General features: G+C 46.4%; 1 protein-coding gene across 8 annotated transcripts in view; it reads left to right on the forward strand.

Annotated features, from left to right (window-relative positions):
• Nucleotides 1-25,899, forward strand: part of DPP10 (dipeptidyl peptidase like 10) — a 652,879-nt gene that overhangs the window by 29,112 nt on the left and 597,868 nt on the right. For 6 of the 8 annotated variants that reach the window (XR_013217894.1, XM_077273443.1, XM_077273442.1 and 3 more), the window contains exon 2: nt 17,222-17,336. The exons of the other annotated variants lie outside the window; for them this stretch is intronic. Coding sequence is in view for 3 of the 6 variants with exons in the window: in XM_077273443.1 (XP_077129558.1) it covers nt 17,222-17,336 (115 nt within the window). In the remaining 3 variants the exon portion in view is untranslated. The remainder of the gene's footprint in view (nt 1-17,221; nt 17,337-25,899) is intronic. 8 annotated transcript variants of the gene reach the window in all.

The raw sequence follows: 25,899 nt of genomic DNA on the forward strand, positions 1-25,899 counted from the left end.
ATATATTACTATATCACTGAGGAGAAGGGCGGACATATTACTATATTTATTACTATATCACACTGAGGAGAAGGACGGCCATATTACTATATATATTACTATATCACACTGAGGAGAAGGGCGGCCATATTACTATATATATTACTATATCATCACCGAGAAGGGCGGCCATATTACTATATATATATTACTATATCACACTGAGGAGAAGGGCGGCCATATTACTATATATATTACTATATCATCACCGAGAAGGGCGGCCATATTACTATATATATTACTATATCACACTGAGGAGAAGGGCGGTCATATTACTATATATATTACTATGTCATCACCGACAAGGGCGGCCATATTACTATATATATTACTATATCATCACCGAGAAGGGCGGCCATATTACTATATATATTACTATATCACACTGAGGAGAAGGGCGGCCATATTACTATATATATTACTATATCACACTGAGGAGAAGGGCAAGCATATTACTATATATATTACTATATCACACTGAGGAGAAGGGTGGCCATATTACTATACATATTACTATATCACAATGAGGAGAAGGGCGGCCATATTACTATATATATTACTATATCACACTAAGGAGAAGGGCGGCCATATTACCATATATATTACTATATCACACTGAGGAGAAGGGCGGCCATATTACTATGTATTACTATATCACACTGAGAAGAAGGGCGGCCCTATTACTATATATATTACTATATCATCACTGAGGAGAAGGGCGGCCATATTACTATATATATTACTATATCACTGAGGAGAAGGGCGGACATATTACTATATTTATTACTATATCACACTGAGGAGAAGGGCGGCCATATTACTATATATATTACTATATCACTGAGGAGAAGGGCGGACATATTACTATATTTATTACTATATCACACTGAGGAGAAGGACGGCCATATTACTATATATATTACTATATCACACTGAGGAGAAGGGCGGCCATATTACTATATATATTACTATATCATCACCGAGAAGGGCGGCCATATTACTATATATATATTACTATATCACACTGAGGAGAAGGGCGGCCATATTACTATATATATTACTATATCATCACCGAGAAGGGCGGCCATATTACTATATATATTACTATATCACACTGAGGAGAAGGGCGGTCATATTACTATATATATTACTATGTCATCACCGACAAGGGCGGCCATATTACTATATATATATTACTATATCACACTGAGGAGAAGAGCGGCCATATTACTATATATATTACTATATCACACTGAGGAGAAGGGCGGCCATATTACTATATATATTACTATATCACACTGAGGAGAAGTGCGGCCATATTACTATATATATTATCATATCATCACCGAGGAGAAGGGCAGCCATATTACTATATATATTACTATATCACACTGAGGAGAAGGGCGGCCATATTACTATATATATATATATATATATATATATATATATATATATATATATATATATATTACTATATCACACTGAGTAGAAGGGCGGCCATATTACTATATATATTACTACATCACACTGAGGAGAGGGGCGGCCATATTACTATATATATATATATATATATATATATATATATATATATTACTATATCACACCGAGTAGAAGGGCGGCCATATTACTATATATATTACTACATCACACTGAGGAGAAGGACGGCCATATTACTATATATATTACTATATCACTGAGGAGAAGGGCGGACATATTACTATATTTATTACTATATCACACTGAGGAGAAGGGCGGCCATATTACTATATATATTACTATATCACTGAGGAGAGGGGCGGCCATATTACTATATATATATATATATATATATATATATATATATATATTACTATATCACACTGAGTAGAAGGGCGGCCATATTACTATATATATTACTACATCACACTGAGGAGAGGGGCGGCCATATTACTATATATATATATATATATATATATATATATATATATATTACTATATCACACCGAGTAGAAGGGCGGCCATATTACTATATATATTACTACATCACACTGAGGAGAAGGACGGCCATATTACTATATATATTACTATATCACTGAGGAGAAGGGCGGACATATTACTATATTTATTACTATATCACACTGAGGAGAAGGGCGGCCATATTACTATATATATTACTATATCACTGAGGAGAAGGGCGGACATATTACTATATTTATTACTATATCACACTGAGGAGAAGGACGGCCATATTACTATATATATTACTATATCACACTGAGGAGAAGGGCGGCCATATTACTATATATATTACTATATCATCACCGAGAAGGGCGGCCATATTACTATATATATATTACTATATCACACTGAGGAGAAGGGCGGCCATATTACTATATATATTACTATATCATCACCGAGAAGGGCGGCCATATTACTATATATATTACTATATCACACTGAGGAGAAGGGCGGTCATATTACTATATATATTACTATGTCATCACCGACAAGGGCGGCCATATTACTATATATATATTACTATATCACACTGAGGAGAAGAGCGGCCATATTACTATATATATTACTATATCACACTGAGGAGAAGGGCGGCCATATTACTATATATATTACTATATCACACTGAGGAGAAGGGCGGCCATATTACTATATATATTATCATATCATCACCGAGGAGAAGGGCAGCCATATTACTATATATATTACTATATCACACTGAGGAGAAGGGCGGCCATATTACTATATATATATATATATATATATATATATATATATATATATTACTATATCACACTGAGTAGAAGGGCGGCCATATTACTATATATATTACTACATCACACTGAGGAGAGGGGCGGCCATATTACTATATATATATATATATATATATATATATATATATATATATTACTATATCACACCGAGTAGAAGGGCGGCCATATTTCTATATATATTACTACATCACACTGAGGAGAAGGACGGCCATATTACTATATATATTACTATATCACACTGAGGAGAAGGGCGGTTGTTGTGAACTCTGTTCTCGAACTCCCTCCTGTGTTCAGGAATGGTATTTCTGTGAGCTCTGTCTGTGGGTTCCCTCTGGTGGCTGAAAGTGGAGCTGCTGGTCTGGAGGTTGCTTCCTCAGCTGCATCGTTTAGGACTGGGCTGGTTCCTCTTTTTAACTCTGCTCAGATCATTACCTGATGCCAGTTGTCAATGTATCTGTACTGGTTCAGATCTCACTTGGATCTCCTGATGACCTGCCTACTTCAGCAGAAGCTAAGTCCCTGTTAAGCTCATTTGTTGTTCATTTGTGTGCTGAATATATTTCTGAGTACCTGCTAAGTTTTGTCCAGCTGGCTCTCATGATATTGTCTCGCTAGCTGGAAGCTCTGGGTTGCAGAGTGGCACCTACCGCGCCGTGAGTCGGCGCGGGGGGTTTCTTGCTCACTCTGCGTGGCTTTTTGTAGTTTTTTGTGCTGACCGCAAAGATCCCTTTATCTATCTTCTGTCTATTTAGTAAGTCTGGCCTCCTTTGCTGAAACTTGTCTCATTCCTATGTTTGTGCCTTCCTCTTAACTCGCAGTCAATATATGTGGGGGGCTGCTCTTTTCCTTTGGGGAATTTCTCTGAGGCAAGGTGAGGCTATATTTCTCTTTAGGGGTAGTTACCTCTCAGGCTGTGAAGAGTCGTCTAGGCAGAGTCAGGTACGATCCACGTCTAATTCTAGTGTGTGTGATAATAGATTAGGGCTGCGGTCAGCAGAGCTCCCACTTCCCAGAGCTCGCTCTATTTTGCAGTTTTTACTATCAGGTCATTCCAGGTGCTCCTAACCACCAGGTCCAGCCATAACAGTACAACTGGCCCAAAAGTGTTAATGCATCTCAATAGAGGGATAAGAGAAGTTCTGAGACCATTTTTTTTTCTCTGCAGTGTGTTTAGTCTTTTTTTTCCCCTAAACCTCTGGGTGGTTCAGGACTCAGATGTAGATATGGACATTCAAGGTCTGTCCTCTTGTGTGGATAATCTCACTGCAAGGGTACAAGGCATTCAGGATTATATAGTTCAGAATCCTATGTTAGAGCCTAGAATCCCAATTCCTGATTTGTTTTCTGGGGATATATCAAGGTTTCTGAATTTCAAGAATAATTGTAAACTGTTTCTTGCCCTGAAACCTCGCTCCACTGGTGACCCTAGTCAGCAAGTAAAAATCATTATTTCCTTGTTGCGTGGTGACCCTCAAGACTGGGCATTCTCCCTTGCGCCAGGAGATCCTGCATTGCTTAATGTAGATGCGTTTTTTCTGGCGCTTGGATTGCTCTATGACGAACCAAATTCTGTGGATCAGGCAGAGAAAATTTTGCTGGCTTTGTGTCAGGGTCAGGATGATGCTGAAATGTATTGTCAGAAGTTTAGAAAGTGGTCTGTGCTTACTCAATGGAATGAGTGTGCTCTGGCAGCAATTTTCAGAAAGGGTCTTTCTGAGGGCCTTAAGGATGTTATGGTGGGGTTCCCCACGCCTGCTGGTCTGAATGAATCAATGTCCTTGGCTATTCAGATCGATCGGCGTTTGCGGGAGCGGAAAGTTGTGCACCATATGGCGGTGTCCTCTGAGCAGAGGCCTGAGCCTATGCAATGTGATAGGACTTTGACCAGAACTGAACGGCAAGAACATAGACGTCAGAATGGGCTGTGTTTTTACTGTGGTGACTCCACTCATGCTATCTTTGAATGTCCTAAGCGCACTTAGCGGTTCGCTAGGTCTGTCACCATTGGTACTATACAGCCTAAATTTCTTTTGTCCATTACTCTGATTTGCTCTTTGTCATCCTATTCTGTTATGGCATTTGTGGATTCAGGCGCTGCCCTGAATTTGATGGACCTAGAGTTTGCCAGGCGCTGTGGTTTTTTCTTGGAGCCCTTGCAGCATCCTATTCCATTAAGGGGAATTGATGCTACGCCTTTGGCCAAGAATAAGCCTCAGTACTGGACCCAGTTGACCATGTGCATGGCTCCTGCACATCGGGAAGATATTCGCTTTTTGGTGTTGCATAATTTGCATGATGTGGTCGTGTTGGGTTTGCCATGGCTACAGGTCCATAATCCAGTATTGGACTGGAAATCTATGTCTGTGTCCAGTTGGGGTTGTCAAGGGGCCCATGGTGATGTTCCAGCGTTGTCAATTTCTTCTTCCACTCCTTCTGAAGTACCTGAGTTTTTGTCGGATTACCAGGATGTATTTGATGAGCCCAAGCCCAGTGCCCTGCCTCCTCATAGGGATTGTGATTGTGCTATTAATTTGATTCCTGGTAGTAACTTTCCTAAAGGCCGACTTTTCAATTTATCTGTGCCAGAACACGCCGCTATGCGGAGCTATATAAAGGAGTCCTTGGAGAAAGGGCATATTCGCCCGTCGTCATCACCGTTGGGAGCAGGGTTCTTTTTTGTGGCCAAGAAGGATGGTTCTCTGAGACCTTGTATAGATTACTGCCTTCTTAATAAAATCACGGTCAAATTTCAGTACCCTTTGCCTCTATTGTCTGATTTGTTTGCTCGGATCAAGGGGGCTAGTTGGTTTACCAAGATAGATCTTCGAGGAGCGTATAATCTTGTGCGTATTAAGCAGGGCGATGAATGGAAAACCGCATTTAATACGCCCGAGGGCCATTTTGAGTATCTGGTGATGCCATTCGGGCTTTCTAATGCGCCATCTGTATTCCAGTCCTTTATGCATGACATCTTCCGAAAGTATCTGGATAGATTCATGATAGTATATTTGGATGATATTTTGGTCTTTTCGGATGATTGGGAGTCTCATGTGAAGCAGGTCAGAATGGTGTTCCAAGTCCTTCGTGCTAATTCTTTGTTTGTGAAGGGGTCTAAGTGTCTCTTCGGAGTTCAGAAGGTTTCCTTTTTGGGCTTCATTTTTTTCCCCTTCTTCTATCGAGATGGATCCAGTTAAAGTCCAGGCCATTTATGATTGGACTCAGCCTACATCTGTAAAGAGCCTTCAGAAATTCCTGGGCTTTGCGAATTTTTACCGTCACTTTATCGCTAATTTTTCTAGTGTTGTCAAACCACTGACTGATTTGACCAAGAAAGGTGCGGATGTGGTGAATTGGTCCTCTGCGGCCGTTGAGGCGTTTCAGGAGCTGAAACGTCATTTTTCTTCGGCTCCTGTGTTGTGTCAGCCAGATGTTTCGCTCCCTTTTCAGGTCGAGGTTGATGCTTCTGAGATTGGAGCAGGGGCTGTTTTGTCTCAGAGAAGTTCTGTTGGCTCTGTGATGAATCCATGTGCTTTCTTTTCTAGAAAGTTTTCGCCTGCTGAGTGTAATTATGATGTTGGCAATCGGGAGTTGTTGGCCATGAAGTGGGCATTCGAGGAGTGGCGACATTGGCTTGAGGGCGCCAAGCATCGCGTGGTGGTCTTGACGGATCACAAGAATCTGACTTATCTCGAGTCTGCCAAGCGGTTGAACCCTAGACAGGCTCGATGGTCACTGTTTTTCTCCCGTTTCGATTTCGTGGTTTCATACCTTCCGGGTTCTAAGAATGTGAAGGCTGATGCCCTTTCAAGGAGTTTTGTGCCTGATTCTTTGGGAGTTTCTGAGCCGGCTGGTATTCTCAAAGAGGGGGTGATTTTGTCTGCCATCTCCCCTGATTTGCGGCGGGTTCTGCAGGAGTTTCAGGCGGATAGACCTGACCGCTCTCCTGCAGAGAGATTGTTTGTCCCTGATAGATGGACTAGTAGGGTTATCTCGGAGGTTCATTGTTCGGTGTTGGCTGGTCATCCTGGAATTTTTGGTACCAGAGATTTGGTGGCTAGGTCCTTTTGGTGGCCTTCCTTGTCCCGGGATGTGCCTGCTTTTAAGCAGTCCTGTGGGACTTGTGCTCGGGCGAAGCCCTGCTGTTCTCGTGCCAGTGGGTTACTTTTGCCCTTGCCGGTCCCGAAGAGGCCCTGGACGCATGTTTCCATGGATTTTATTTCAGATCTCCCTGTCTCTCAAAGGATGTCGGTCATCTGGGTGGTTTGTGATCGCTTCTCTAAGATGGTCTGTTGTGAACTCTGTGTTCAGGCTCCCTCTTGTGGTCACTGGTGGTATGGTGTGACTTTTGCTTTGGGCTCCCCCTGGTGGCTTTGTCTGTTATCCTTCTGGTCTCTGGCTATCAGCTGGATTCGTTATCCTCTGGGAGGTTCCTATATAGCTCTGTTTTACTTGCACTTGTTGCCGGCTGTCGATGTAATCAGTGCTACTCAGATTCCTTCTGACTACCTTGCTCCCAGTCCATCCAGGACAAGCTAAGTTTTGTTTGCTCATTTTTTGATCAGCAGTGTTTATCATGTTTCCTTTTCCAGCTTGCTAAAATGTAATGCCCTCGCTTGCTGGATGCTCTAGTGGACTGAGTTTCTCCCCACACACCGTTAGTTGGTGTGTGGGTTCTTGAAATCTCAGGATGGATATTTTGTAAGGGGTTTTTTTATTGATCGCATAGACCCCTGCTCTATTTTCTGCTTTCTAGTACTAGTGGGCCTCTTTTGCTGAATCTGATTTCATCCCTATGTATGTGCCTTCTTCTTACTTCACCGTTAATATTTGTTGGGGGCTTCTATATCTTTGGGGATTATTTCTCTGGAGGCAAGCGAGGTCTTTCTTTCTCTTTAGGGGTAGCTAGTTCCTCAGGCTGGCTCGAGACGTCTAGGAATTTTTTTAGGCACGTTCACTGGCTACCTCTAGTTGTGTTGGATAGGTTCAGATTTGCGATCAGTCCAGTTACCATCTCCCTAGAGCTCGTCCTTAGTTTAATCACTTGCTGGTCTATTTGTGATCCTCAGCCACTAGGGATCATAACAGTACAGCCGGCCCGCAAAGTGTTAATTGCATGGCAGAAGCAGGAGAAAAGAAGCCTTGAGAATTTTTTTTTTTTCTTGTTGTTGCCGTGTGTCTAGCTGCTGTGCTAGCTTCTCTCCTCCTCTTAATCTTGGTGTGGCTCTGAGTTCAGCTGCTGACTTGGATGTCCAGAGTTTGGCTTCCAGTCTGGATCATCTTGCTGCTAGGGTTCAAAGTATTCAGGATTTTGTTGTTCACAGTCCTATGTCTGAGCCTAGAATACCTATTCCGGAGTTGTTTTCTGGAGATAGATCTAGGTTCCTGAATTTTAAGAACAATTGTAAGTTGTTTCTTTCTTTGAAACCTCGTTCCTCTGGTGATGCCGTTCAGCAAGTTAAGATTATCATTTCCTTTTTGCGTGGTGACCCTCAAGATTGGGCCTTCGCATTGGCGCCAGGGGATCCTGCATTGCTCAGTGTGGATGCGTTTTTTCTGGCCCTTGGATTGCTCTATGAGGAACCTAATCTTGAGAACCAGGCTTAAAAAGCGTTATTGGCCCTCTCGCAGGGGCAAGATGAAGCAGAGGTGTACTGCCAGAAATTTCGGAAATGGTCGGTGCTTACACAGTGGAATGAGTGTGCCCTGGCTGCAAATTTCAGAGAAGGTCTTTCTGAAGCCGTTAAGAATGTCATGGTGGGGTTCCCTACGCCTGCAGGTCTGAATGAGTCAATGACTCTGGCCATTCAGATTGATCGGCGGTTGCGGGAGCGCAAACCTGTGCACCATTTGGTGGTGTCTTCTGAACAGACACCTGAATCTATGCAATGTGACAGAATTCTGACCAGACGTGAACGGCAAAATTATAGACGGCAAAATGGGTTGTGCTTTTACTGTGGTGACTCAGCTCATGTTATCTCAGCATGCTCTAAGCGCAAAAAAAAGGTTGATAAATCTATCACCATTGGTACTTTACAGCCTAAGTTCATTTTGTCTGTTACCCTGATTTGTTCCCTGTCATCTTACCCGGTTAATGCCTTTGTAGATTCAGGTGCTGCCCTGAGTCTGATGGATTGGTCATTTGCCAGGCGCTGTGGTTTTGATTTGGAGCCTTTAAAATTCCCTATTCCACTAAGGGGAATTGACTCTACACCATTGGCTACGAATAGACCTCAGTATTGGACACAAGTGACCATGTGCATGACTCCTGTTCATCAGGAGGTGATTCGCTTTCTTGTATTGCATAATTTGCATGATATGGTCGTGTTGGGTCTACCATGGTTGCAGACTCATAATCCAGTCCTGGATTGGAAAGCTATGTCGGTGTCAAGTTGGGGTTGTCAGGGAATTCATGGCGACGCTCCTGTGGTGTCAATTGCTTCGTCCACTCCTTCTGAAGTCCCTACGTTTTTGTCAGACTACCAGGATGTGTTTGAGGAGCCCAAACTCAGTTCTCTACCTCCTCATAGGGACTGTGATTGTGCTATAAATTTGATTCCTGGTAGTAAGTTTCCTAAGGGACGACTTTTCAATTTATCTGTGCCGGAGCATGCTGCCATGCGGAGTTATATAAAGGAGTCTTTGGAGAAGGGACATATTCGCCCGTCCTCTTCCCCTCTTGGTGCGGGATTCTTTTTTGTGGCTAAGAAGGATGGTTCCCTGAGACCTTGTATTGATTATCGCCTTTTGAATAAAATCACGGTTAAATTTCAGTATCCTTTGCCATTGTTGTTAACTGATTTGTTTGCTCGCATTAGGGGGTCTAGTTGGTTCACCAAGATAGATCTTCGTGGTGCGTACTAACCAACTAACGGTGTGTGGGGAGAAACTCAGCCCACCAGAGCAACCAGCAAGCGAGGGAATTACATTTTAGCAAGCTGGACAAGAAAACATGATAAACACTGCTGATCAAAAAATGAGCAAACAAAACTTAGCTTATCCTGGATGGACTGGGAGCAAGGTAGTCAGAAGGAATCTGAGTAGCACTGATTACATCGACAGCCGGCAACAAGTGGAAGTAAAACAGAGCTATAAAGGAACCTCCCAGAGGATAACGAACCAGCTGATAGCCAGAGACCAGCAGGATAACAGACAAAGCCACAAGAGGGAGCCTGAAAACAGAGCTCACAACAGTACCCCCCCCCCCTTGAGGAGGGATCACCGAACCCTCATGAAAACCGCCAGGGCGATCAGGATGAGCCACATGGAAGGCAGGAACCAAATCGGCCGCATGAACATCAGAGGCGACAACCCAAGAATTATCCTCCTGACCATAGCCCTTCCATTTAACCAAATACTGGAGCCTCCGTCTAGAAATACGAGAATCCAAGATCTTCTCCACCACGTATTCCAATTCTGCCTCAACCAGCACCGGGGCAGGAGGCTCAACCGGAGGAACCACAGGCACCACATACCTCCGCAACAACGAACGATGGAACACATTATGAATAGCAAATGATGCTGGGAGGTCCTGACGAAATGACACAGGGCCAAGGACTTCCAGAATCTTATAAGGACCGATAAACCAAGGCTTGAACTTAGGAGAGGAGACCTTCATAGGAACGAAGCGAGAAGACAACCACACCAAGTCCCCAACGCGAAGTCGGGGACCCACACAGCGACGGCGGTTGGCAAAGAGCTGAGCCTTCTCTTGAGACAGCTTCAAATTGTCCACCACATGATTCCAAATCTGATACAACCTATCAACCACAACATCCACTCCAGGACAGTCAGAAGGCTCCACCTGACCCGAGGAAAAACGAGGATGAAACCCCGAATTACAAAAAAAAGGAGAAACCAAAGTAGCAGAACTAGCCCGATTATTAAGGGCAAACTCGGCCAACGGCAAAAAAGTAACCCAGTCGTCCTGATCAGCAGAAACAAAACATCTTAAATAAGTCTCCAAGGTCTGATTAGTTCGCTCGGTTTGGCCATTCGTCTGAAGATGGAAGGCCGACGAAAAAGACAAATCAATGCCCAATTTAGCACAAAAGGTCCGCCAAAATCTAGACACAAACTGGGATCCTCTGTCAGAAACAATGTTCTCAGGAATCCCGTGCAAACGAACCACATTTTGAAAAAACAGTGGAACCAACTCGGAGGAGGAAGGCAACTTAGGCAAGGGCACCAAATGGACCATCTTAGAAAAACGATCACACACCACCCAGATGACAGATATTCTCTGAGAGACAGGGAGATCTGAAATAAAATCCATGGAAATGTGCGTCCAAGGCCTCTTCGGGACAGGCAAAGGTAACAGCAAACCACTGGCTCGAGAACAGCAAGGCTTAGCCCGAGCACAAATTCCACAAGACTGCACAAAGGAACGCACATCCCGCGACAAGGAAGGCCACCAAACAGACCTGGCCACCAAGTCTCTGGTACCAAATATTCCAGGATGGCCCGCCAACACCGAAGAATGAACCTCGGAGATGACTCTGTTGGTCCATCTATCCGGGACAAACAGTCTCTCCGGTGGACAGCGATCAGGTCTATCCGCCTGAAACTCTTGCAGCACACGTCACAAATCTGGGGAGATGGCAGACAAAATCACCCCTTCTCTAAGGATACCAGCCGGCTCAGAATCTCCAGGAGAGTCAGGCACAAAACTCCTAGAAAGAGCATCAGCCTTCACATTCTTCGAACCAGACAGGTACGAAACCACGAAATCAAAACGAGAGAAAAACAATGACCAACAAGCCTGTCTGGGATTCAGCCGCTTGGCCGACTCGAGATAAATCAAATTCTTGTGATCAGTCAAGACCACCACACGATGCTTAGCTCCCTCGAGCCAATGTCGCCACTCCTCAAATGCCCACTTCATAGCCAACAACTCCCGATTACCGACATCATAATTCCGCTCGGCAGGCGAAAACTTTCTTGAAAAGAAAGCACATGGCTTCATCACAGAGTCATCGGAGCTTCTCTGCGACAAAACAGCCCCCGCTCCAATCTCGGAAGCATCAACCTCCACCTGGAAGGGAAGTGAGACATCTGGCTGACATAAGACCGGAGCCGAAGAAAACCGGCGCTTCAGCTCCCGAAAGGCCTCCACAGCCGCAGAGGACCAATTAGTCACATCAGAACCTTTCTTGGTCAAATCCGTCAAAGGCTTAACAACACCAGAAAAATTAGCTATGAAGCGACGGTAAAAATTAGCAAAACCCAAGAACTTCTGAAGACTCACACTGGGTGGTGTGTGATCGTTTTTCTAAGATGGTCCATTTGGTGCCCTTGCCTAAGTTGCCTTCCTCCTCCGAGTTGGTTCCACTGTTTTTTCAAAATGTGGTTCGTTTGCACGGGATTCCTGAGAACATTGTTTCTGACAGAGGATCCCAGTTTGTGTCTAGATTTTGGCGGACCTTTTGTGCTAAATTGGGCATTGATTTGTCTTTTTCGTCGGCCTTCCATCTTCAGACGAATGGCCAAACCGAGCGAACTAATCAGACCTTGGAGACTTATTTAAGATGTTTTGTTTCTGCTGATCAGGACGACTGGGTTACTTTTTTGCCGTTGGCCGAGTTTGCCCTTAATAATCGGGCTAGTTCTGCTACTTTGGTTTCTCCTTTTTTTTGTAATTCGGGGTTTCATCCTCGTTTTTCCTCGGGTCAGGTGGAGCCTTCTGACTGTCCTGGAGTGGATGTTGTGGTTGATAGGTTGTATCAGATTTGGAATCATGTGGTGGACAATTTGAAGCTGTCTCAAGAGAAGGCTCAGCTCTTTGCCAACCGCCGTCGCTGTGTGGGTCCCCGACTTCGCGTTGGGGACTTGGTGTGGTTGTCTTCTCGCTTCGTTCCTATGAAGGTCTCCTCTCCTAAGTTCAAGCCTTGGTTTATCGGTCCTTATAAGATTCTGGAAGTCCTTGGCCCTGTGTCATTTCGTCAGGACCTCCCAGCATCATTTGCTATTCATAATGTGTTCCATCGTTCGTTGTTGCGGAGGTATGTGGTGCCTGTGGTTCCTCCGGTTGAGCCTCCTGCCCCGGTGCTGGTTGAGGCAGAATTGGAATACGTGGTGGAGAAGATCTTGGATTCTCGTATTTCTAGACGGAGGCTCCAGTATTTGGTTAAATGGAAGGGCTATGGTCAGGAGGATAATTCTTGGGTTGTCGCCTCTGATGTTCATGCGGCCGATTTGGTTCCTGCCTTCCATGTGGCTCATCCTGATCGCCCTGGCGGTTTTCATGAGGGTTCGGTGATCCCTCCTCAAGGGGGGGGGGTACTGTTGTGAGCTCTGTTTTCAGGCTCCCTCTTGTGGCTTTGTCTGTTATCCTGCTGGTCTCTGGCTATCAGCTGGTTCGTTATCCTCTGGGAGGTTCCTTTATAGCTCTGTTTTACTTCCACTTGTTGCCGGCTGTCGATGTAATCAGTGCTACTCAGATTCCTTCTGACTACCTTGCTCCCAGTCCATCCAGGATAAGCTAAGTTTTGTTTGCTCATTTTTTGATCAGCAGTGTTTATCATGTTTTCTTGTCCAGCTTGCTAAAATGTAATTCCCTCGCTTGCTGGTTGCTCTGGTGGGCTGAGTTTCTCCCCACACACCGTTAGTTGGTGTGTGGGTTCTTGAAATCTCAGGATGGATATTTTGTAAGGGTTTTTTATTGATCGCATAGACCCCTGCTCTATTTTCTGCTTTCTAGTACTAGTGGGCCTCTTTTGCTGAATCTGATTTCATCCCTATGTATGTGCCTTCTTCTTACTTCACCGTTAATATTTGTTGGGGGCTTCTATATCTTTGGGGATTATTTCTCTGGAGGCAAGCAAGGTCCTTCTTTCTCTTTAGGGGTAGCTAGTTCCTCAGGCTGGCTCGAGACGTCTAGGAATTATTTAGGCACGTTCACCGGCTACCTCTAGTTGTGTTGGATAGGTTCAGATTTGCGATCAGTCCAGTTACCATCTCCCTAGAGCTCGTCCTTAGTTTTATCACTTGCTGGTCTATTTGTGATCCTCAGCCACTAGGGATCATAACAGTTGATACACCCAGATCCAACAACCTTTCATTGTGGAGGTGGACGCTTCTGATAATGCTTTGGGGGCTATTCTCTCCCAAAGAACTGGAGAGAAGGGTCTGCTACATCCTTGTGCTTTCTTTTCCCATAGACTAACCTCAGCAGAGAAGAATAACGACGTGGGAGACAAGGAATTGCTGGCTATTATTGCGGCTTTCAAAGAATGGAGGCATCATCTGCAAGGAGCTGCACAACAGATCATAGTACTAACTGACCATCGCAATTTAGAGTTCCTTAGATCCGCTAGATGTCTTTCTCCTCGTCAGTCTCGTTGGAACTTATTTTTAAATCAATTTAACTTTGTTATCTCGTACCGTCCAGGTTCTCGTAATGGGAAGGCTGATGTTTTATCCCGAATTCTTGCTGCGGATTCCGTACCTGGAGCCCCGTCCAAGACCATTCTATCTGATGCCAATTTCATCAGAGTTATCCACGATCAGGACTTGTGGAAGGAGTGCAGGGAGGCCTATGAAGGTGATGTATTTCTGGCCAACCCTCCTGTGAATATTAATCTTGTCTTTACGGGTGGCATGTGGTTCAGAGATCGACGTATCTACGTCCCGGAGGTCGTCCGTCTGCAGATCCTCAAGTTGGTACATAACTCCAAGTTGGCTGGTCATGGGGGTACAGAAGACACAAGAGTTCCTGAGCCGATTCTTCTGGTGGCCAACTTGCCTGAAGGATACCAAGCACTATGTTCTCTCTTGCGAGGTATGTGCCCGTTACAAGACTCCTCATGTGGCACCTACGGGTCTTCTACAACCATTACCGGTTCCGTCCCGCCCTTGGGGGTCTATATCAATGGACTTTATTGTGGAGCTGCCAACATCCGGGGGCATGAATACAATCATGGTAGTAGTTGATCGCCTGACTAAAGCTGCTCATTTTGTTCCGTGCACCGGCCTCCCCTCAGCTAAAGATACAGTGAACTTGGTTATACAGAATGTCTTTCGGTTGCACGGGGTTCCGGATGAGATCATCTCTGACCGTGGAGTACAGTTCACTTCAAGATTCCGGAAGGGGTTTTGCTCTGCACTCAATATTAATGTCTGTCTCTCTTCTGCTTACCATCCCCAGACAAATGGTCAGACTGAGCGTACCAACCAGACGCTGGAACAATATCTAAGATGCTATGTCAGCCATCTCCAGGATGATTGGTTGGAGTTGTTGCCATTAGCCGAATTTTCATATAATAATTCTCAGAGCGCCTCCACTAAATTAACACCTTTTTTTGCCAATCTGGGTTATCATCAGTGTATTTTACCTAGGTCTCCAATTAATTCTCCGGTTCCGGCAGTGGAGGAAAGGCTGACTGCGATGAGACAAAATCTGGAGGTTCTGAAGGAATCCCTGACCACAGCTCAAGAACGTTATAAGAGATCGGCTGATAGATTCCGTAAACCTGCACCCATGTTCAAGGTAGGAGATTCCGTGTGGTTAGCAACTAAGAATCTGAAGTTAAACATTCCTTCACAAAAACTTGGACAGAAATTAATTGGCCCTTTCAAGATCAACGGTATTGTGAGCTCTGTGGCCTGCCGGCTGAAGCTGCCTAGGACTATGAAGGTACACCCAGTTTTTCATGTATCTTTACTAAAGCCTGTATCTCCTAATACCTTCCAGGGACGTGTTGTGCCACCTCCGCAGCCTGTGGTGATTGATGGGCAAGAACAATTTGTGGTGTAGGAAATTATTGATTCCAGGATTCGCAGGAATCGGCTTCAATATCTGATAAGATGGCAGGGATATCCCCCTGAGGAAGACTCTTGGGAACCTGTGGAAAACATCAATGCCCAACAGAAGATTTCTCGTTTTCATCAGAGATTCCCTGAGAAACCAGGTCCAGGATCGTCCTGAGGCCGCTTCTAAGGAGGGAGTAATGTCAGGACTCTGAACATTTTTTACCTTTTGTGCATTACTACCCTCTTCCAAGATGGCATCTTTGGACTCATGTGCACTGTGTCTTCCTGCTATAAAACTCCACCACAGCCTTCAGTCTGTGCTAGAGTATTCTGCCTTGCATCCCGCTGCTGACCTCTGATTACTCCCTGGCTATACACCTGCTCCTGTGAACCTGTGGGGTTATGCTGCTACTCTGCTCTGAGTTCCTGCTGCATACACAAGTTTCCAGTAATCCTCCTTCATCTGCTGTTCGTGTTTACTTCCATCTGCATTTGCTGGACATGTAAGCTGCTGCTGCTTTGCTATAACCTGAGACTATTAACCAGGCCTCCCTGGTTGAGCTAAGATATGATTTGAACTGCCTATAAGCATATCTATCTGTGTCTGGACTAAGACAAGCATTTATTCGTGTCAAGTATCCTCAAGAATAACTGTGCTTCATAGACTTTCTGCTTGATTGCATTTTTCTCTGAAGACTGCTAAGCTGCGTTTATTATTTGCACCAAGTGTTGTGGACTTGAGTTTCTCTCTGCACCTGTTTGAATCACCGTGTGATAATATAGACTTTACCACTTATAAAACTGTGTCCTGTAGTTGTCTTGTTCCACGCAAAGAGTCTCCTGAGTTATCCCCTATAATTATTACAGTGGTTCTCACTGGTGAAGCTGGTGGTTCTTCCTGGTGAGCTGGTGGTTCTTCCTGGTGAACTGGTGGTTCTTCCTGGTGAGCTCGTGGTTCTCACTGGTGAAGCTGGTGGTTTTTCTTGGTGAAGCTGGTGGTTCTTCCTGGTGAGTTTGTGGTTCTCACTGGTGAAGCTGGTGGTTCTTCCTGGTGAGCTGGTGGTTCTCATTGCTGAAGCTGGCGGTTCTCATTGATGAAGCTGGATGGAGGCAATTTATGTCATGACTTTGTAGCCTAATATCGAGCAGGAATATCAAAGACTGACCGTCTCTTCCAAACAGAGAATAGGTGTGAACAGGTGCATACTAAGAGTAACCATCACCATATACTGTATAACTAACAAATAAAGCTAGTTATATATGGAGATGGTAATCGTAATATGCACCTGTTCACACCTGTTCTCTGTAAGTGACAGTCAGTCTTTATACATTGGCCCTCTAACTGAGCACGTCACCCCTCAGCCTATGGCAGTTTTAATCACAGCAGGATCCTATCTACCCATGTAAATGCAGGCGATCAGCTCAGGAGAGGAATCACATTAGGTTAGGTTCCCAGAAAAGAGGATCACCTTGTCGTTGGCCGCCGGGCTCACATGAATTATGCGTTAAGTATCTTGTTTTCTTCCTTTTTGTGTAGTAATGCAATTTGATATATTTATGCTTACATGCTATAGCCCTACAGAGGGCAGCTTTATTTGTTAGTACAGTGCAGGGACCCCAGACACGGAAAGGTGCCATTAACACCACTGTTTGCACTTTGCGTTTAGGAGATGGGAAGCAGCAATCCCCCACAGAGGAACTGGAAGGGCATTGCCATCGCACTGCTGGTCATCCTGGTGGTCTGCTCTTTGATCACAATGTCTGTGATCCTCCTGACTCCTGGTAAGTGCTGCCATCTGCAATGATGACGTGTGACGGAGCAGGCAGTGACAGCAGGACTGTGATGTACGGTGGGACTGATCAGGCAGGGACAGCAGGACGGTGATGTACAGTGTGACGGAGCAGGCAGGGACAGCAGGACGGTGATGTACTGTGTGACGGAGCAGGCAGGGACAGCAGGACTGTGATGTACGGTGGGACAGATCAGGCAGGGACAGCAGGACGGTGATGTACGGTGTGACGGAGCAGGCAGGGACAGCAGGATGGTGATGTACGGTGTGACGGAGCAGGCAGGGACAGCAGGACGGTGATGTGCGGCGTGACGGAGCAGGCAGGGACAGCAGGACGGTGATGTACGGTGGGACAGAGCAGGCAGGGACAGCAGGACGGTGATGTACAGCGTGACGGAGCAGGCAGGGACAGCAGAACGGTGATGTGCGGCGTGACGGAGCAGGCAGGGACAGCAGGACGGTGATGTACGGTGGGACAGAGCAGGCAGGGACAGCAGGACGGTGATGTACGGTGTGATGGAGCAGGCAGGGACAGCAGGACGGTGATGTACGGTGGGACAGAGCAGGCAGGGACAGCAGGACAGTGATGTACGGTGTGACGGAGCAGGCAGGGACAGCAGGACGGTGATGTACAGTGTGACAGAGCAGGCAGGGACAGCAGGACGGTGATGTACTGTGTGATGGAGCAGGCAGGGACAGCAGGACGGTGATGTACGGTGGGACAGAGCAGGCAGGGACAACAGGACAGTGATGTACGGTGTGACGGAGCAGGCAAGGAGAGCAGGACGGTGATGTACAGCATGATGGAGCAGGCTGGGACAGCAGGACGGTGATGTACGGTGGGACAGAGCAGGCAGGGACAGCAGGACTGTGATGTACGGTGTGACGGAGCAGGCAGGGACAGCAGGACGGTGATGTACAGTGGGACAGAGCAGGCAGAGACAGCAGGACGGTGATGTACGGCGTGACGGAGCAGGCAAGGACAGCAGGACGGTGATGTACGGTGTGACGGAGCAGGCAGGGACAGCAGGATGGTGATGTACAGCGTGACGGAGCAGGCAGGGACAGCAGGACGGTGATGTACAGCGTGACGGAGCAGGCAGGGACAGCAGGACGGTGATGTACGGTATGACGGAGCAGGCAGGGACAGCAGGACGGTGATGTACGGTGGGACAGAGCAGGCAGAGACAGCAGGACGGTGATGTATGGCGTGACGGAGCAGGCAGGGACAGCAGGATAGTGATGTACGGAGTGACGGAGTAGGCAAGGAGAGCAGGACAGTGATGTACAGCATGACGGAGCAGGCTGGGACAGCAGGACGGTGATGTACGGTGGGACAGAGCAGGCAGGGACAGCAGGACTGTGATGTACGGTGTGACGGAGCAGGCAGGGACAGCAGGACGGTGATGTACAGTGGGACAGAGCAGGCAGAGACAGCAGGACGGTGATGTACGGCGTGACGGAGCAGGCAAGGACAGCAGGACGGTGATGTACGGTGTGATGGAGCAGGCAGGGACAGCAGGATGGTGATGTACAGCGTGACGGAGCAGGCAGGGACAGCAGGACGGTGATGTACGGCGTGACGGAGCAGGCAGGGACAGCAGGACGGTGATGTACGGTGTGACGGAGCAGGCAGGGACAGCAGGACGGTGATGTACGGTGGGACAGAGCAGGCAGAGACAGCAGGACGGTGATGTATGGCGTGACGGAGCAGGCAGGGACAGCAGGACGGTGATGTACGGTGTGACGGAGCAGGCAGGGACAGCAGGACGGTGATGCACGGTGTTGCAGAGCAGGCAGGGACAGCAGGACGGTGATGTACGATGTGACGGGTGCGTGACAGAGCAGGCAGGGACAGCAGGACGGTGATGTACGGTGTGACGGGTGTGTGATAGAGCAGGCTGGAAAAAGTCCATCCCGCCAACAAAGGATTGTCACGATATGGTACGAAATATCATATAAGTTAGTTTCTCTGCCAGCACACATAGGGTGGGCAGCGACCCCCCTTCACTCTGTGTTCAGCCTGTCTTGTCAATGAGTGTACAAGTTTTATTGCTTCTAGCTGCAAATGCCTGACTTCAGCTGCCAAGCCTCAGCCCCGCCAAGGTATTTACGACCGGCATTTCCTGCCGTGTAAGCTCTTGTCCAGCTATAACTGGATGAGAAACTTCCAGAATCATGAAAGTCTTTTGTTCTGTTTTTGTAAGATATTAGGCCAACCATGGGAGATAGGAACTCAAAAATATATTGTCATAATCACACTCGGAGGATCTACCCATCCCTCGAAACACGGGCTTCTAACTCCATCTAATAAAGAAGTAGGGATTTCTCTGCAAATATGTATCCCAGATAGGACATATTTGATCTCATTAGAATGCTCACGTTAATTCGAGATGAATGCTGGGTTTGATATGACTATGACATGTTCTGGAGCGAAGTTACGGGCATCAGATATATTTCATGCCCTGTTAGTAAAAGGGAAGAGGTAGGAGGGATTGGAAAAGCCAGCCCTTTCTGTGAGGTCACAGGCTGTAGGTTTTAAGTGCTGGCCGGCGTCCAAGAGGGTCAGATTTGAGTTTTTACCTGGAGAGCCCAGAGTGCATGCCCTGATGCACTGGGATAGATGGAAAGTTCCCCTAGCCTTTTTGCCTGAAATGCTTTGAACAACTGTAAGTGTTATTTCTCATGTTATTCCCTGTTTTTTTTTATAATTACCTTGTACATATTTGCAATTGTCTCTTTTGTAACATCTTTGTAAAATATTTTGATAAAGCACTGCCTACATTTTGTGGGGTATATTATTTCATGCCAGTTCTTTCTCCATGCTCTAAAAACGTACCCTAAGTCTCTGAAGGGAATTACACTACTGTTTTGAGTTAGCTTCGGACCCGTGTAATCGAAGCTGGTGGCGGCACTACCATGTGCAGGCCTTTGGGTGTTGTAGCGATTGCGGCTTGATAATTATTGTTCCTGCCTGAGCGGGAGTAGTTTATCGCGTCGCTGCAGCGTGCCCAATAGCCAGTACATAGCAGGCAGCCTTTCTGGCGACTAATTACCCTAGGTGCAGTACCTAACCTGACCTGATAGAAAGGGGGGCGCCAGAGAGCTGCAAGGTTTAAGTGGAACTGTAAGCGGGATACACAAAAATCCCTGCAGTTCGTGGTATATTGAAGAGCAGTGGGATACCTAAAATAAGCCCCTGCTGTAAACTAAGAGGTCCCTAGCCTTGTGTGTGTTTTTCATCACATTGTGGCAGTGGAGGGATAACTAAGATAAGCCCCCTGCACATGTGATAGCCGTCTGTTGGTCTAAAGTCACCCCAATCCGTGACATATTGGTGACAGTGGTCAGGAATCCCTGTGGATTTCGTGACCAATTGGTGGCAGCGGCTAACGGATCGTGACAACTGGTGACAGTCACGGTGTGAGTCGTGACAAGGATATAGAACAAAATATTGAGATGAACTTTTGTTAATGACCAACTACTTATTTTCCCCCATAATTTGCAAAATAAATCTTCCAAATCAGACACGGTGATTTTCTGGATTTGTTTTCTCACTTTGGGTCTCACAGTTGTGCTCGACCTATGATGTCAGTTACAGGCCTTGCTCAGCTTTTTACAATTGGTTGCTGACTAAATATTTTTTTCCCCACTGTATCTAACAAATCACAACAATAGTGATGCAATTGGTGTTCCGTTCTGGAAAAGTCTGCATCCCGTAGAGCCACATTGGTCCAATAGTCTTTAGTCCATGGCCATCTCGAGGGAGGACGTAGTGTGCACTTTTTGTATGGTGTGTCACTGTATTATTTGTCCCTTTTTTGATTAATTAATAAAGGTATAACTTTTTATCAGTCTTTATTGTTTTTTTTTTCATGATAGCTATTTTCAATATAACCGCATGTAAATTAGGATTTTCTGTATTATCCGTGGCCATCTCCTCACAGAGCACATCAGGGATGTCATTGGTCAGTGATTACACAGGAGCTGAAGACAGCATCTCTGGAGTTGTCTCAATCGAGCACATCGGGGACGTCATTGGTTGATTGTCATGGATCCCACTGTCCTGCCACCAATATGTCATGGATCCCACCAGGATCCCACCAATATGTCACGTTTCACAGGGAAGATACCTTTATCATTCCCACCACTCACACCAATTTGTCATGAACCGAGGTTGTTTGGTTGCCCCTGGTTCCTTCTGAAGGGGATTTATCTATATCCAACTTCCCAGTTCCGGTTTGGAACTTGCAACTCTCTGGCGCCCCCCCTTACCCTCAGGTCAGTCAGGGTACTGCACCTAGGGTAATTAGTCGCCATAAAGGCTGCCTGCTATGTACTGGCTATTGGGCACGCTGCAGCGGGGGCGATATAACTACTCCCACTCAGGCGGGAACAATAATTATCAAAGCCGCCGTCTCTACAAAGCCTCCCAAATGCACAGAACAAAGTATGCTGCCAACAGCTCCGATTTCGTAATGATTAACGGGTCTGGAGCCAACCCAAAGCAGTAGCGTAATTCACCTCAGAGGACGCCACAGTTCATTTAAAGCATGGAGAGACAAGCTAGTAATTTTATATTTTACTCCAAAAAAGGTAGGCAGTGTTTAAAAAGTACAAAAAGATATTATAAAGAAGACAAATCATGTGTACAATACAATTACAAATAAAAAAAGGATTAAAATTGAAAAAAACACTTACATAGCGTTCAGATCCTTTCATATCACCATGGCTGGCCGTAGGCTGAGGAGGAGGAAGGACCACATCTAGATGCATGCCACACATCTGTATAGCAACTAGCCCCCGAACAAAAGACACTCCAAGAATGCTGTCTCACTAAGTCATTCCTAGCCCAAATCCCAGGCACTCCCCTGTGGTGACATCACTTTGAGGCTGACACCTCCCCTATTTTTAGAATATGAAAACTAAATTTTACGCCTATCTCGCGGTATGAATCTCATATGCGAAATACACCAGGTTCCTGAGGTGCATCACGTCGGGGCGATTCTTTTAAGTGTAAGTGCGGCGTACTTACATGAACCACCTAAGGAGAAATCCACGCTTTGAACTCATTGCGTTTAGCTGCTAGCGCTTTCAGTGAGTGATAGATCTATCGATGGACATCCGGAATATATAATTCTTATATCTCTAGCCTGGATCGGTGCCCATATATAACACGTTAATAAAACAAAGAAATGCCTGCAGTTTGGAAGTGGCTATACTAGTTTGGGCTGGTATTGGTTGTTTGGGGGAAATGAGTAGTTTTAGGGAGATGTCTGCTGCAGCTAAAAGCAATATAAAAATTCGTATGCTATAGTGTCACAAGCCGGACAAGGTGGACCGCGCTCAGGGGTGCGGGCTGAGTAGTGATAAGTGGCAGGAGGCTGGTATTAGGATGGGTTCCACCTGGGTTGCCACTATATCCCCAGACCTGCTATGAGTGATGATATAATATTGTAACAAATGTGTATGCCTGTGTCGGCTATACACAGAGGTGCTTACCTAGCTGCGTATGTAGTAGCGCTCCAGCGTCCTAGGTGTACCCCAGACAGGCGTCCGCTGTATGATCTGATGCGGCGTCCGTGGGGAATGAAAGAGCGGGGGGGGGGGTTGTTGAGAGGACTCTGTAGCTGCCGCGGTACCTGGGAACCCCGGCCGAAGGCGTCCCTGGTAACCGCGAGGAAAAAAAGGATGGCCGCTGGCGCCGGCTCACTGGTGCCTAGGAAGTGACGTCACTAAGGTACGGAGCGGCGTTGGAGTCAAAAAGGATAGCGACTAACCAACGCGTTTCGAAGGTACTCGGCCTATAAAAATTCTTCTGGGAGGGGGAAATGAGGGGTTTAGGATTCACACACACAAGCAGCAGGCAGAGAGAGAAGAGGGGGGGTTGGAATGGCCCACAGCATGTCTGGAAAGCCATGTAACTTTCTGAAACTAAACTCACAATATGACATTTTTACATTATCGTGACAGATGATTACACAGGAGCTGATGGCAGCGTCTCCTGACTTGTCTCCATCGACCACATCTGGGACATCATTGGTTGATGATTACACAGAAGCTGATGGCAGCATCTCCTAACTTGTCTCCATCAAGCACATCGGGGACGTCATTGGTTGATGATTACACAGGAGCTGATGGCAGCGTCTCCTGACTTGTCTCCATCGAGCACATCGGGGACGTCATTGGTTGATGATTACACAGGAGCTGATGGCAGCGTCTCCTGCCTTGTCTCCATTGAGCACATCGGGGACGTCATTGGTCAGTGATTACACAGGAGCTGATGGCAGCATCTCTGGACTTGTCTCCATCGAGCACATCTGGGTCGTCATTGGTTGATGATTACACAGAAGCTGATTGCAGTGTTCCCTGACTTGTCTCCATTGAGCACATTGGGGACATCATTGGTCAATGATTACACAGAAGCTGATGGCAGTGTTTCCTGACTTGTCTCCATCGAGCACATCGGGGACGTCATTGGTCGGTGATTACATAGAAGCTGATGGCAGCGTCTCTGGACTTGTCTCCATTGAGCACATCGGGGATGTCATTGCTCGGGGATTACACAGAAGCTGATGGCAGCATCTCTGGACTTGTCTCCATTGATCACAACGGGGACGTCATTGGTCGGTGATTACACAGAAGCTGATGGCAGCATCTCTAGAGTTGTCTCCATTGAGCGCATTGAGGACGTCATTGGTTGATGATTACACAGGAGCTGATGGCAGCATCTATAGAGTTGTCTCCATTGAGCACATTGAGGGCATCATTGGTTGATGATTACACAGAAGCTGATGGCAGCGTCTCCTGACTTGTCTCAATCAAGCACATTGAGGATGTCATTGGCTGATGATTACACAGGAGCTGATGGCAGCATCTCTAGAGTTGTCTCCATTGAGCACATCCAGGACATCATTGGTTGATGATTACACAGAAGCTGATGGCAGCGTCTCCTGACGTGTCTCCATCGAGCACATCGGGGACGTCATTGGTCAGTGATTACACAGAAGCTGATGGCAGCGTCTCCTGACTTGTCTCCATCGAGCACATCGGGTACGTCATTGGTCAGTGATTACACAGAAGCTGATGGCAGCGTCTCCTGACTTGTCTCCATCGAGCACATCGAGTACGTCATTGGTTGATGATTACACAGAAGCTGATGGCAGCGTCTCCTGACTTGTCTCCATTGAGCACATCGGGGATGTCATGGGTTGATAATTACACAGGAGCTGATTGCGCATCTCTAGAGTTGTCTCCATTGAGCACATTGAGGACATCATTGGTTTACGATTACACAGGAGCTGATGGCAGCGTCTCCTGACTTGTCTCCATCGAGCACATCGAGGATGTCATTGGTTGATGATTACACAGGTGCTGATGGCAGCGTCTCCTGACTTGTCTCCATCGAGCACATCGGGGACGTCAGTGGTTGATGATTACAAAGAAGCTGATGGCAGCGTCTCCTGACTTGTCCCCATCGAGCACATCGGGGACGTCATTGGTTGATGATTACACAGGAGCTGATGGCAGCGTCTCCTGACCTGTCTCCATCGAGCACATCGGGGACGTCATTGGTTGATGATTACACAGGAGCTGATGGCAGCGTCTCCTGACTTTTCTCCATCAAGCACATCGGGGACGTCATTGGTCAGTGACTACACAAGAGCTGATGGCAGCATCTCTGGACTTGTCTCTATTGAGCACATTGAGGACATCATTGGTTGAGGATTACAAAGGAGCTGATGGCAGCGTCTCCTGACTTGTCTCCATTGAGCACATCGGGGATGTCATTGGTTGGTGATTACACAGGAGCTGATGGCAGCATCTCTAGAGTTGTCTCCATTGAGCACATTGAGGACATCATTGGTTGAGGATTACAAAGGAGCTGATGGCAGCGTCTCCTGACTTGTCTCCATTGAGCACATCGGGGACGTCATTGGTCGGTGATTACACAGAAGCTGATGGCAGCATCTCTAGAGTTGTCTCCATTGAGCGCATTGAGGACGTCATTGGTTGATGATTACACAGGAGCTGATGGCAGCATCTATAGAGTTGTCTCCATTGAGCACATTGAGGACATCATTGGTTGATGATTACACAGAAGCTGATGGCAGCGTCTCCTGACTTGTCTCAATCAAGCACATTGAGGATGTCATTGGCTGATGATTACACAGGAGCTGATGGCAGCATCTCTAGAGTTGTCTCCATTGAGCACATCGGGGATGTCATGGGTTGATAATTACACAGGAGCTGATTGCGCATCTCTAGAGTTGTCTCCATTGAGCACATTGAGGACATCATTGGTTTACGATTACACAGGAGCTGATGGCAGCGTCTCCTGACTTGTCTCCATCGAGCACATCGAGGATGTCATTGGTTGATGATTACACAGGTGCTGATGGCAGCGTCTCCTGACTTGTCTCCATCGAGCACATCGGGGACGTCAGTGGTTGATGATTACAAAGAAGCTGATGGCAGCGTCTCCTGACTTGTCCCCATCGAGCACATCGGGGACGTCATTGGTTGATGATTACACAGGAGCTGATGGCAGCGTC

Source organism: Ranitomeya variabilis, chromosome 7 (genome assembly GCF_051348905.1).
Source record: "Ranitomeya variabilis isolate aRanVar5 chromosome 7, aRanVar5.hap1, whole genome shotgun sequence".
NCBI lineage: Eukaryota > Metazoa > Chordata > Amphibia > Anura > Dendrobatidae > Ranitomeya > Ranitomeya variabilis.